At 37.6% G+C, this 13,076-nt stretch overlaps 1 protein-coding gene across 5 annotated transcripts in view; it reads left to right on the forward strand.

The window, feature by feature from the left end:
• cntn4 (contactin 4) overlaps positions 1-12,863 on the forward strand; it is a 195,043-nt gene extending 182,180 nt beyond the window's left edge. For all 5 annotated transcript variants that reach the window (XM_039649158.2, XM_089134388.1, XM_039649156.2 and 2 more), the window contains 9 exons: positions 828-986; positions 1,567-1,716; positions 2,769-2,839; positions 5,850-6,084; positions 6,314-6,429; positions 7,998-8,184; positions 8,854-8,966; positions 9,825-9,993; positions 11,173-12,863. In XM_039649158.2, coding sequence (XP_039505092.2) covers positions 828-986; positions 1,567-1,716; positions 2,769-2,839; positions 5,850-6,084; positions 6,314-6,429; positions 7,998-8,184; positions 8,854-8,966; positions 9,825-9,993; positions 11,173-11,264 — 1,292 coding nt within the window. In that variant the 3' untranslated portion in view covers positions 11,265-12,863. The remainder of the gene's footprint in view (positions 1-827; positions 987-1,566; positions 1,717-2,768; positions 2,840-5,849; positions 6,085-6,313; positions 6,430-7,997; positions 8,185-8,853; positions 8,967-9,824; positions 9,994-11,172) is intronic.
• Positions 12,864-13,076: the final 213 nt, after the last annotated feature.

A 13,076-nucleotide genomic window follows, 5' to 3' on the forward strand; every position in this document is an offset into this window, starting at 1 on the left:
TTCATTCTAAAGCCAGTGCTGGATAAACAATGAATGTGAGTGCAAAGGTAGGCTAAATTCTTTACGACAGCGGTAATGGACAATTTTAGGGATGCACGATATATCGGTATCGGCCGATATATGTTCATTTTTAATGTTATCGTTATCGGCCTGGTAAGAAAATGTGGCCGATATATTAAAGCCGATAAATAACGTATTATCCCTTCAGCTGAGACACTTGTTGAGCACTGTTTTTGAACAATGTTTTTGAATTTCTTGAAATATGATTGAAATCTCTTCAAAAAATGAAAATACGGTTCGGTACAACATGTGCTGCGCAAATCTGTCATATCGGCTATACAAGACTATAACATGGACATGGATTTAATTGTGAGACTTTCGTTTTTGTAATCAGGCTCTCAAAATTAGATAAAAAAATTAGATTTAAGTTTATCGGCCGATATATCGGCTTTCAAATATAAAGAATTATCGGTTATCGGACAAAATTTTCATATCGGTGCATCCCTAGACAATTTCGTTTCCAACCAGTAGGGTGACCCGAAGAGGAAAAGTTCCATGGCTTTGTTTTAAACAAGCCAGTGACATATTGTAAATGTTAACCAAATGGAGGAAAGATGTGCTGGTTTTCCTTCTGCAGCAAAAAATCACCCATAAAAAAATTAGACATAATCTAATTAGAGCTTTTAAGTCAGTAAAAACATGTAGCTCAGACTTAACCAGCTGCACTGATGTGCTTGAGGGGGCGTCTATGTGCATCCTACAAGCGTGACATCATTGTGTGTGTGTGTGTGTGTGTTTCTGGTTTGCATGGCTGTCTTCTATCTCAGGTCCTCCTGGCCCCCCTACCAGCCTCCATGTGGAAGAAATCACAGATACCACTGCCACTCTCTTCTGGAGGCCTGGTCCTGATAATCACAGTCCAATTACTGCCTACACCATCCAGGCTAGAACCCCTTTCTCCCTCGGCTGGCAAGCTGTTAGCACAGGTGGGGCTTCTAACCAGCCTTCACTGATCAAAACATTTTCTGCATAGTTTCCTATTTCGTCCCCCTGCTTTTTTTCTCTCCTGTTACGTGCTGAGATTTGCATCATGTTTTTTTTTTCTAATGCTTGTTTATGCTTTTTTTAGGCCCTGCTAAAATGATTGGTTTCACCACATGTGGTTTTGCTTTCTCTGTAGCTTGAACATCGATCCACAAGGAGATGTTTTGCAAAATGTTGAGGCTGCTCTTTTCCACACGATGAAAGTAAAGTGTACCCATGGGCTGTATGGGGTGTACACACACACAATAGAGAATTTTTACAATAGAGAATTGACTTATTTTTGAATTTCAAATAGATTGATAGATGTATAATTGGAGCTATAGGGTGTTATTTTTATCTCGGCTTTTCACAGCAGCTGTCGATAAGCCCGGTTTTGTATCTTACCTACGGAGCCTATTATCTCACCGAGCCGAAGAGCCCCGCGCTGTGCATCTTGTTTGTGTGAGCGTGCAGGGGGGGGGGGGGGTGCGAACTCGCGAGGGGGCTCGTCTCACAGTATGTGTGTGTTCTGTTTTGTTCCAGTGCCGGAGGTGGTGGGGGGCACACATCTGACTGCTACAGTAATCGAGCTTAACCCCTGGGTGGAGTATGAGTTCAGAGTTTTGGCAAGCAACGCAGTGGGCACAGGAGAGCCCAGCAAACCCTCGAAGAAAGCCAGGACGAAAGAAACAGGTGAGTGCTTCAGACACGTTAGTCTGCATGTGGCTCTTGCAGTTAGCGTCATGTCGTGTGTGTGACTCGCTATCTTCCGTTACTTGCGCTGAAGGAGCACCAAAGTCATATCTAAGACTTCTGACTTTAGCCAGTCGGCAAAGACCCTTGCAAAATGCTACAAAGCACTTTAGAAAACCCCATAGCAATATGCTGCAATGCGTGAGCATCCTGGCAGCTCATTTAGCATGCAAACATCACTCACATTTCTTCAGAAAATGTTCAAATGTAATTATGCATGCAGTTTAATGGGTTAGTATAAATTACTAACAGGCTAAAATTGTATTTTTACTTTTAAAAATGTATTTCTCGCACAGTAATGCCATTTAAGTAACTGTAAAAGGTGATTAAAAATGGTGAAAAAAATACCGATGGTTGGTAAGATTTTTTCTTATATGTTTTTGGGGAAAAAAATATCTTATGGCCACAAAGTCTACATTTTTTTGAATAAAAATATAGTAAAATAAAATTTTTAAATTTAATTGATCATTTCGATGGCAAAGCTGAATTTTTAGCATCATTACTCCAGTCTTCAGTGTCACACGATCCTTCAGAAATCCTTATAATTTACTGATTTGGTGCTCAAGAAACTTTCATTTTTATTATTATTAATATAATCAATGTTGTGCTGCTTAATTATTTTGTAACATTTTAAATGTCTTACTCTCACTTGTGATAAATCTAATGCATCCTTGCTGAATAAATTAATTTCTTTAAAAAAAAACATACCATCAAACATACTAGTGTGTATATACATATATATACAGTAATATATGTATATATATGTATATATACAGTTTTTATTTTCAGCTCACAGTTGAGCTTTTAAATCATACAGTTAAAACTGTCAAGTTCAAAAATATAAAAATATAAGCATGTCATTTAAACATGAAAATATTTTTTAGCTTAAATCATGTCCATGTTATTTGTTGAACTTTCAAATGATATGCAAAAACCGAAGTCTTAAATGGGCACACCTGAGCCAAACTAAGTAAATCTTTTCCTTCCTCCAGTTCCCAAGGTCACCCCAGCCAACGTGAGCGGAGGAGGTGGCAGTCGATCAGAGTTAGTCATCACTTGGGAGGTAAGATGGCCAATGCACTTCACTGGCGCGTGGGTATGTGTGTGTGTCTCCCTTATTGAGTTCTTTGTATACAGTCTCCCTTTGCAAGCTGACTAGACATCATTGTTCCTTTTATGTGAGGTTTTCATTAATCATAGTACAGTGGATACACATAACACTTCATTTTCTGTAAGAGCTGCATGGCAATAACTGCCACTGTCATACAGGAGAAGCAGCAAAGATAATTAAATGGAGTTACCCTCGAATTTTATGCGAGGAACTTTTCAAAGATTATTTTCTCTCTTTCTGTATCTCCTTTCATAAGACATGTTCTATTGTTCAGGTTTGAGAGTCAGCTGGTTTTATCTATTGAGCTGGAAGTTTGGCACAGGGAACTTGAAACTTCAATTCTGTTGTTTTTTTTTAAATATAAATGAAGTATACCACAGAACGCCATCTTTTGTCTTTTGAGAATTTCATGTCTTGTACCACCACTACATTCAACAGTATAGTGTTATATTGTATTTTAAGACTTTATATTATTCTTTAATAACAAAAAAGGTTTGACTTTAGATTGCTTCTATACAGAAAGGATGGTTGGATGTATGTATGGATGGATGTATGGATGGATGGATGGATGAATGGATGTATGTATGTATGTATGTATGTATGGATGGATGTATGGATGGATGGATGGATGGATGGATGGATGGATGGATGGATGGATGGATGGATGTATGGATGGATGGATGGATGGATGGATGGATAGATACTGGTAATAGACAACGAGGCGGCTCTTAGGTTTTGGAACACATCCCATTAGGTTTGGTCTCTCTGTTTCAAATTGTTATTTTCACAGCAGACACTGGAGTGAGCGCTTGATTACAGGTGCATTTTTATTTAGCCGTTAAGCTCCCCCGCACAAGTGTGCGAGCGTGAAACCATAATCTCCCCCTTCTTTGAGTCACATGCCATGGTTTCGGACTAATGGATGCTATTTTCTGGTGGCCTCACCGTTACCGCACCGCATTACTGCATGGTCAGTGGCAGACCAATATTTCAAACAAAAACCACCATGATATCATTACCTGGCAAAACGATTTCCTGGGAGATGGAATCCCTCAATTGCTGAAGAGGCTGAGATGACAGGTACTGCCTCAGACCACGTCGCGGCAGAGATTAGCGCGAATGCGGCGTCTGCTGCCTGACAGGTGTCAGGAAAGTCATACACCCTGCTGTCTGCACAGCCAAAATATAACAGACGGGTTTGTGTGTAAACTCTAGAGTAAAAAGGTTAGTTCACCCCCAAAAAATGTAAGTTTAATTATTATTGATTCATCACCCTCGTGTCATTCCAAACTCGTAAGATTTTTGTTCATCTTCAGAACACAAATGATCTTTTTAATGAAATCTGAGAGATTTAGATTTAGTCCCTCCGATGACAGCTACGCAATTACCACATTGCTTCAAAAAGTTCATAAAGAGATCGTAAAAATAATTTTTTTAGTGGTGTCGGTTTAGTGCACATTTTTCTGAACAATGGGTAGGCTTTTTTTCCATATAAACATTCATCAACATCATGTCAGTTGTGGTAAACAGAAGCTCAAGCATGTTCACTTGACCTGTGAGAACCAATGAGGTTAAAGGAATAGTTCACTTTTAAAAAAAATCTTTGCTGATAATTTACTCACCCCCATGTTATCCAAGATGTCCATGTCTTTCTCTCTTCAGTCGAAAAGAAATAATGGTTTCTGATGAAAACATATCAGTATTTTCTCATATAATGGACTTCAATGGGAACCAAACGGTTCAAGGTCCAAAAGAGAGTTTCTGTGCAGTTTCAAAGGACTTTAAACAACACCAGATGATGAATAAGGCTCTTATCTAGCGAAACGATCAGTAATTTAAGAAATAAATAAAAAAGTTTAAGTTTTATAAGCACTTGTATAAGCCTTGCTCTGTTCTGTGATAAGCGTTTGTGACTCTCCTGTTCAAACTCGTTCATCAAAATGAACAAATATTTTTTCGAGTCATAAGACCCTTATTCATCGTCTGGTGTCGTTTAAAGCTGCATTGAAACTCTCATTTGGACCTTGAACCGTTTGGTTCCCAATGAAGTCCATTATATGGAGAAAATCCTGGAATGTTTTCATCAAAAACCTTCATTTCTTTTCGACTGAAGAAAGAATGACATGAACATCTTGGATGACATGGGGGTGCGTAAATTATCACCAAAAGTTTTTTTTTTAAAGTGAACTACTCCTTTAATTCTCGTGTTACGCAGCATGATTGAGCTTCAGCAAGAACCAATGAGGTTTGTTCTCACCCGCCAAGCAGGTTCATTTGAGCTTCTGTTTGTCGCTGATCAGTGTTTAAATGTGAATAAAAGCCTAAATTCAATCTGTTCAGAAAATTTGGACTTACATAGAGTATACATACAGTTGTAGTTCTGCTATTCAGGATGCCTGTTTTACGTTGCACATTCTGACACTGTGAGGCCACCGTAGGTGCGCTGTTGTTTGTGTGGGTTCCGGAAATAAACGAGTGAGTTTATGCATTGAAATTTGAAACTAGTCGTTATTTTTATCAACATAATAGACTAACCACTCAATTCATATGGATTAGTTTACAATCTCCTGACCTTGACCTTTTTGAAGCGTCAAAGTGTCAGTTGTGTATCTGTCAATGGAGGGACTGAAAGCTCTGATTTCATCAAAAAGGTCTTCACTTGTGTTCTGAAGATGGACAAAAGTCTTACAGGCTTGAAATAACATGAGGGTGAGTAATTAATGACAGAATAAAAATTTTTGGGTGAAATATTACTTTAAGAGATGATACCTTACAAACAAGTAGCATGGTTTTAAAACCATGACATTTGGCTTACCATGGTATTTATGTCCAAAAACATAGTTGTTATTGTCTGTGGTGTACATATAAGGAGTAGTATATAAGGATAATATATCAGGGTATTATAATAAAGGGAATGCACTGTATTATAGATATATGTGCTTTATTTGTGTCTGTGTTGCAGCCTGTTCCTGAAGAGCTCCAGAATGGAGGAGGGTTTGGCTACGTCGTTGCTTTCCGGCCCTTTGGCGCCACCGGGTGGATGCAGGCGGCAGTTCCCTCTCCCGAAGCCTCCAAATACGTCTTCAAAAATGAGACCATCTTACCATTCTCTCCGTTCCAAGTCAAAGTGGGGGTGTACAATAACAAGGGGGAAGGACCTTTTGGACCCGTGGTCACCATCTACTCTGCTGAGGAGGGTCAGTCATATTAACCGTTGTGCGCAACAGTGAAATTAAACTCAAATGTACCCTTTGACATTTCGCTGTGTAACGCTTAGCAGCCAGTTAATAGGAGCCAAGCTAACTGAAGTGTGTTGTGCCAGAACCCATTAATCATGGCCAGTCTTGTTTTTCAAAAAGAGTTGGACTTTTACAGACATTTGTTGAATAAAACGCTCTAATCGAAGAATTTCTCCACCGAATTCAGAGCCTGGAAGGGCCCCCAGTCGACTCAGAGCCAAGAGTCTTTCAGCGTTTGACATTGAGGTGTCCTGGAAAGCCCTTCCCTGGAGCACGAGCAAGAAACGTGTACTCGGCTATGAGGTACACACTAAACACTTTCACATTAAAAAGTTGAATCAATTTTTTTTAAACATAAACGAAAATATGTTTGTTTATTGTTATAACTCTTACGATTTTTCAAAACCCTAAATATTAAAACCATTATGCACATTTTTTTAAATAAACATGAATAAAACTTGCAAAAGCTAAATATAGAATGATTTTTTTTCCCTCTTAATCCTTCAAAATAAATCTACAGATGACTCAAAGATTGACACTGATTAGCTCATGTTTATCAATTAAAAAGGATACCATTTAAAAGTATGGATTTTTGATAACTGATTGAAAGTATTATGTGTGTATATATATATATATATATATATATCTCAATTCATATACATATATATCTCAATTCAGATACTATATATACAGGTGTGTATATGTATGTATATATTCACTTTTACAAAATATACATATATTATGCAATACTATTCAAAATGTTTTTTTATTAATAATTTTATTTACCAAGGACACTAAAAAATTTCCTTTTTTAAAGTGACAGTAGACATATAATGTTACAAAATATTATATTTCAAAATTCATGTTGTTCTTTGAACTTTCTATTAAACTGAATAAATGTATCTCAATTCACACAAAAATAATATAACTGTTTTTTAACATTCATAATAATAAAAAGCATAGTAGAATGATTTACTGAAGACTGGAGTATTGGATGCTGAAAATTTAGCTTTGCCTTTACAGGAATAAAAATGTATTTTCAAATTTTAATAATACAACATTAACAAGATAAACATTAAAAAAATCTAACTTTTGAATGGTAGTGTATTTAAGAAGTTGAGATTATAAGGAGGCTGTTACATCATTCACAGTGCTTTATGGGAATGGGCGGGACTTCTATGATTGCTGGAAGCCTCTACAGGATTATGGGAAGTTCTTCACTAGGAGTTTGGCAGCTATAAACAGTTTTGCACGTAGTAGTAATGTGTTGTGTTATCACTGGGGAAATAACCTATGGAGAAAATCTCCCGGAGTACTGTTGCTGTGCACTAGATCTTACAACGCGAGCTGCCTTTTTAATTTGATAGTAACAGCGTTTTGTATCCTGTTTTTTTATTTATTTATTTTAGGCTGTACTAAAATAAACTTGGCTGTCCAAGTTAGAGTTGTGTTGTTAGTCGTTTTTTTTTTGTGTTGTAAGTCATATACAAAGATCGTAAATCTAAAGCACAGAGACCTTTTTGTCCTCTACTAACAGTTATGGAACAAATACAAATTAGATTTGTGCCACCATCCATCTCTGACTCTTCAGCTGGGACTGTCCACAGACTTTGGGAGGGGAAAAGAAAATCAGTCATCCTGACAGTTGGGAAACGTTGCATAATATGATTTTCCTATGACAGGTTCATTTCAATACTGCCACACTTCAGTGGCTGAGTAACCAAAAGAACCTGTAAGCAGATAACCTGCAATTCAGATACTCCACAAAGAAAATTATAAATGAATTGTTTCTCCCAATAGTTTTAAATGATATTGCACCCAGTTTAATTAAAGTTTAATGCTGAGCGGTTCTGTTTTGTCTTTCTCTGTAGCTGAGATACTGGGAAAAGAATGCCAAAGAAGATACAGCTAGTGTGCTAAGGACAGTGGGAAACCGAACAATAGCCATTATTCAGGGCTTAAAAGGAAGTAGCTCTTACTATATAACGGTGAGAGCCTACAACACAGCAGGAACAGGACCACCAAGTCCAGCGGTCAATGCTACCACCAAAAAGCCCCGTAAGTAACTTTTTTGTTTAATAGATTGATTGAAGAGGATGTTACTGAATGATTGAGTGTTTGTCTGGTCTTAAGATGCGCTTTGGTCGATCGGATCACAAATGAATGATGCTAAATAATACAGGGTCTAAAACGCTTTGAGCTTGTCCACGGAAGTCAAAAACGCATTCGACCAGATTGCTTTCATAGTGTAAACGCTCATGTGGTCGAATGTGTTCAAACAGCCAAAAAAGACCGCCTACTGACCTAAAACATTATGGGAATAGCGCTACCCAGATTTAAACTTTGTTGTCTGAAGATCCGAGTTTGGTTTGAAGATGAAAAAACATACCAAACACAATGTTCTCTCACCATTCCTGATTTCTAACACACACTCACAGCGTTCGCTGTGTAATTGCGGCTGTCTCAGAGCAGAAAGGAAAGCTGATTCTCTCTGCATGTTCTCTCTCCGTCGTCTCCATGCGTGTTCGCGTAAATTGCGCAAGTTTATTTTGTCCATTAGATCAAGAATTTGTGGCTGAAAATGGACAAAAGAGACGGATTAAAACACCAGGTGTGAACAAGTACAGTATGTGTCTACCTCATCGGCTTGAGATCCGATCGACCAAAAACACAACTGTATTCGATTTTTTTTTTCTCTCTCTCTGATTTGTGTCTGTCTTCATCCAGCCCCCAGCCAGCCGCCCTCAAAAGTCATGTGGAATACGTCAAACTCCAAGATTATTCTCAACTGGGAACAGGTGAAACCTCTTGAAAATGAATCCGAGGTCATGGGATATAAAGTAAGCCCAAATCTTCTTGCAAAACTACATTCACAATATGACACCGCACTTTATTGCTACAATGATTAAACGGCTTTCAGTGTATTTGCACCACTAAATGCTCTGATAAAATGTGTGTGACAGCGACTCCAAAGTCTCTATTGGTTTGCTATTGGTATACATAAAGTATATTTATATTTGACATACTTAAAGGGATACTCCACTTTTTTTGGAAATAGGCTGATTTTTACCGTTTTCGAATCCATTCAGCCGATTTTCTGATATTTAGAAGAATATCAGTAACCAGACATTTTCTGCTCTCATTGACTTCCATAGTAGGAAAAAAATATACTATGGAAGTCAATGAGACCAGTAACTGTCTGTTTACTGATATTCTTCTAAATATCAGAAAATCGTCTGAATACAATCGAAAACGGTAAAACTCAACTGTTCAACTCTGGGGGAGTTGTAAAATGAGCCTATTTCCAAAAAAAAGTGGAGTATCCCTTTAAACATTTGGATGTAATATTTTGAGTTTGCATTTCACTGTTTTTATTCTTTTTGAGGAAAACAATATTTTTTGTGCAAGTTTGATGAGTAAATGCATGATCACATTTAGTCTGGAACTATCATATTTCATACACACAGCACATACAACACCCTCTGCACTCATGATCTCTCTCCACATGGGAAAACAAAGTCACTTATTTGAAAAAGTAACTCATATTTTGTTACATATAAATCAAGGTACTAGTTACTTGGGGAAAAACGTAATCTTTTACCCGCATTACAATCTGTGACTTACCCCAACAACACTGGATGTGCTATTAATGTGGAACCGTGGAATTGTTCCTAAAACATTTTGGAATGGTTCTGTAGGTGCTGTACAAGCGGAACCATTTCAGCAGGCCCAGTGTTATGGAGACTAACACCACGTCGGTGGAGCTCTCGTTGCCTACAGATGTGGAGTACTTCATCCAGATCAAGCCTTTTGGAGAAGGAGGAGAAGGCAGCAGCAGCCCACAGATCAAAATACCCAGAATACCAGGTAGATCGTCCTGTGCAGCGTGACTTATTTTTTTATGCTAAATTTTACTCAAGTTGAAAAACTTTGAAGCTTTCAATGTTATAAATAAAATGCATTATAAATAGATGAAGTAATTTAGCATTATAATATGTAAGGGGCAATGTACAATCAGACTCTCATTATCACATTAAACTCAAGGCGATCAGACTTCAGAATCAGCCTGAAGGGATTCATTTTGCACTAATTACTGTACATTATCCTGCTGATTACATGACTGCTCACCAAATAATTACTAAATGTGCATTAAATATTGGGAAATACAAAATAATATATATTTGAGATTAAACACTACTGTTCAAATGTTTGGGTTGGCAAGATTTTTCAGTCCCTTCTGCTTAGGTTTCATTTATTTGGTCAAAAATACAAAAAAACAGGAATATTGTGATATTTTATTACAATTTAAAAAAAAAATTTAGATATATTTTACATTATAATTTATCATTGATGGCAGATCTGAATTTCCAACAGATATAACTTCAGAAATTAGTTGTACTACTTAAAGGAGTAGTTACTTTTAAAAAAAACTTTTGGTGATAATTTACTCACCCCCATGTCATCCAACATATCCATGTCATTCTTTCTTCAGTCGAAAAGAAATTAAGGTTCTTGATGAAAACATTCCAGGATTTTTCTCCATATAATGCACTTTACTGGAAACCAAACGGTTCAAGGTCCAAAAGACAGTTTCAGTGCAAACTGCAAACTGTTCAAAGGGCTTCGATCGATCACTTAAAAAAAATATAACAAAGTTTAAGTTTTATAAGCTCAAATGCTCGCCTTGCTCTGTTCTGTGACACACGTTTGTGACTCTCCTGTTCGAACTCGTTTATCAAAATGAACGAATCTTTTTCCGAGTCATTTGGTTCATTTAAAAGTGAACTACTCCTTTAATTTTTTTGGAAGCTGTCAAAATTTTATTTAGGATTCTTTGATGATTAGAAAGTTTGAAATAGATTTTTGTAACAAAATTTGCAAATATCTGTCACTTTTGATCAATTTCATGTGTCCTTGGCTGAATAGGAAATCTTACTGACCCTAAACTTTTGAACGACAGTGTATGTAATAACAGCCTGTGACTTACAAAAAATATATATATATATAATATAATACGTTTTTTTTTTTTTTTTTTTGGTATTTCAGGTCCCAATGCCATCGCCTCGGCTTCCAGTGTCTCCACTCTCTCGGCTCTCAGTACAATAGCTCTCTCCCTCACAGCTCGCACATCTTTATGACAGAACACAGCGCGGGCCGCTGACTTCAGACCACACGTTCTTCCTTGACAAGGAGACTCTGAGAAAAGTGACTCAGACAGATTGATGTAAACCCATTCACACAAGCCAGAGGACCTACGTGAACGATAATAGTGGGATGAAGAGAAAAAGATTGGGAAAAAAAACGGGTGTGTGTGTGATTCGCTAGACAATTCAAAAAAGATAGAAGGCTGATGGGATTGAATTTGATGTTACCAAAGCAGCTTAAAAAAAAACAAAACAAAACAAAAAAACAATTGAGGAAAATATGTCACATGCTTCTTTTGTATGTACGACATATCTAGCTTTTTCCTTTTTTTATTTGATCCAGTCAGTCTGTCTGTTCCTATTACAGTACGCAGAGTGTGTAGGAACTGCTTTAGATGCATGTCATGTACAATGTTTTGTAAGAGAATGCAGGTGTCTGAAACTTAGAGCAAGACAACCAACTTATCATCATAGAATGAAGTGGCGATCCTCTGAGGGTTACATGTACTTACAAGCTAAGAATCTCCAAGGACTTCTTACTGTTTACGACACGGGAATACTTTGCACTGAAATGCGTCTGGAAGAAAGTCAACAACAACAACAACAACAAAAATCCTGACCAGAAACTCAAGAGAATGCTGCTACAAGGCCAAGGCGGACGTCTTTGTCACCTCCCTCTATACTGGTCAGCAGCAAACGGACACCAGGCGTTCACATTAGCTGTCTCGTTTTTCCATCATCTTCCGCTTCTCTGTGTTTGTGTGTCGCGTCTAGAGCTCTTCTTTGCCTTTTTGTGTGCCTCATTGTGTGTTTTTGAAATCCTCAGGTCCTCAGAAAAGCCTTAATACATATTTTCTTAGCATTACCTACTTAGATACGTGCTGGACGCCAAGGCTGCGAGTGGTTAGTCGAGCGGGATGCTGGGGTTTGGGTAGTTGGTGTGAGTTTATTTCTTCCATGTTCCATATTACAACAGCCGTATGCTGTTCCTCATTTTTTCAAGGCAATACAGTGTGCGTGCGTGCGCGCGTGCGTGTGTGTGCGTGTGTGAACTCTGCTAATGTAGGGGCTACGGGCTCTGCATTTTTTTTAATGCCATGTTGGACTGGTGCGATGAAAGTAGCTTGTCATTTCTTGAGGTGCAAATAGACGTATTGCTTAAAGGGACATGTGGAGCTCTAAGACTGAGTGAAATCAAATGTAAATGCTTTTTTGTATATTCCAGACAATTTATATTTAAGTGGAACACATCAAACTTTCCTACAAAACTCCTCTCTGTTTTTATCTAACAAACAGAATAGACGTTTCTTAGCTTACCGTGGCTCTGCATGTGGATGTACTCATTCCATTCTTGATTCATTAGGTACTAACCAATGAACTTTTGACGAGATGATACAAATACAGTCATCCATTTTCTGAAGATTTGTGTATCAGTGTGTCTGCCATAGCCAGAATGCTCTCTCTCTAAGCAGTGCTTTCCACCAAACTTCTTTGGCTTAATCAGAGCTCCATTTATTGAACCATATAACTTTTTTTCCTCCCAGGGTCTCTGTTTATACTGGATCACAAAATAAACGACATTTATAAAAATGATCACGCAAATGTTTTGTTTGGGTGCATTATCTGTGACTGAAGTGTATAAAGTGATGGTTCAATCAAACATTTTGCCATTTGCTTAAACTCATGTCATTCCAAACCCATATGACTGTCTCTTCACACAGGTCAAGTAAAGCGATCTTCTTTTGCAGAACACATTTTGAAGAATTTGTTGGTAACTAGTTTTGAGGACCATAAACTTGCGTTGTA

The sequence above is a fragment of the Pimephales promelas genome, chromosome 8 (assembly GCF_988280905.1).
Source record: "Pimephales promelas chromosome 8, fPimPro1.hap1.1, whole genome shotgun sequence".
Taxonomy (NCBI): Eukaryota; Metazoa; Chordata; class Actinopteri; order Cypriniformes; family Leuciscidae; genus Pimephales; species Pimephales promelas.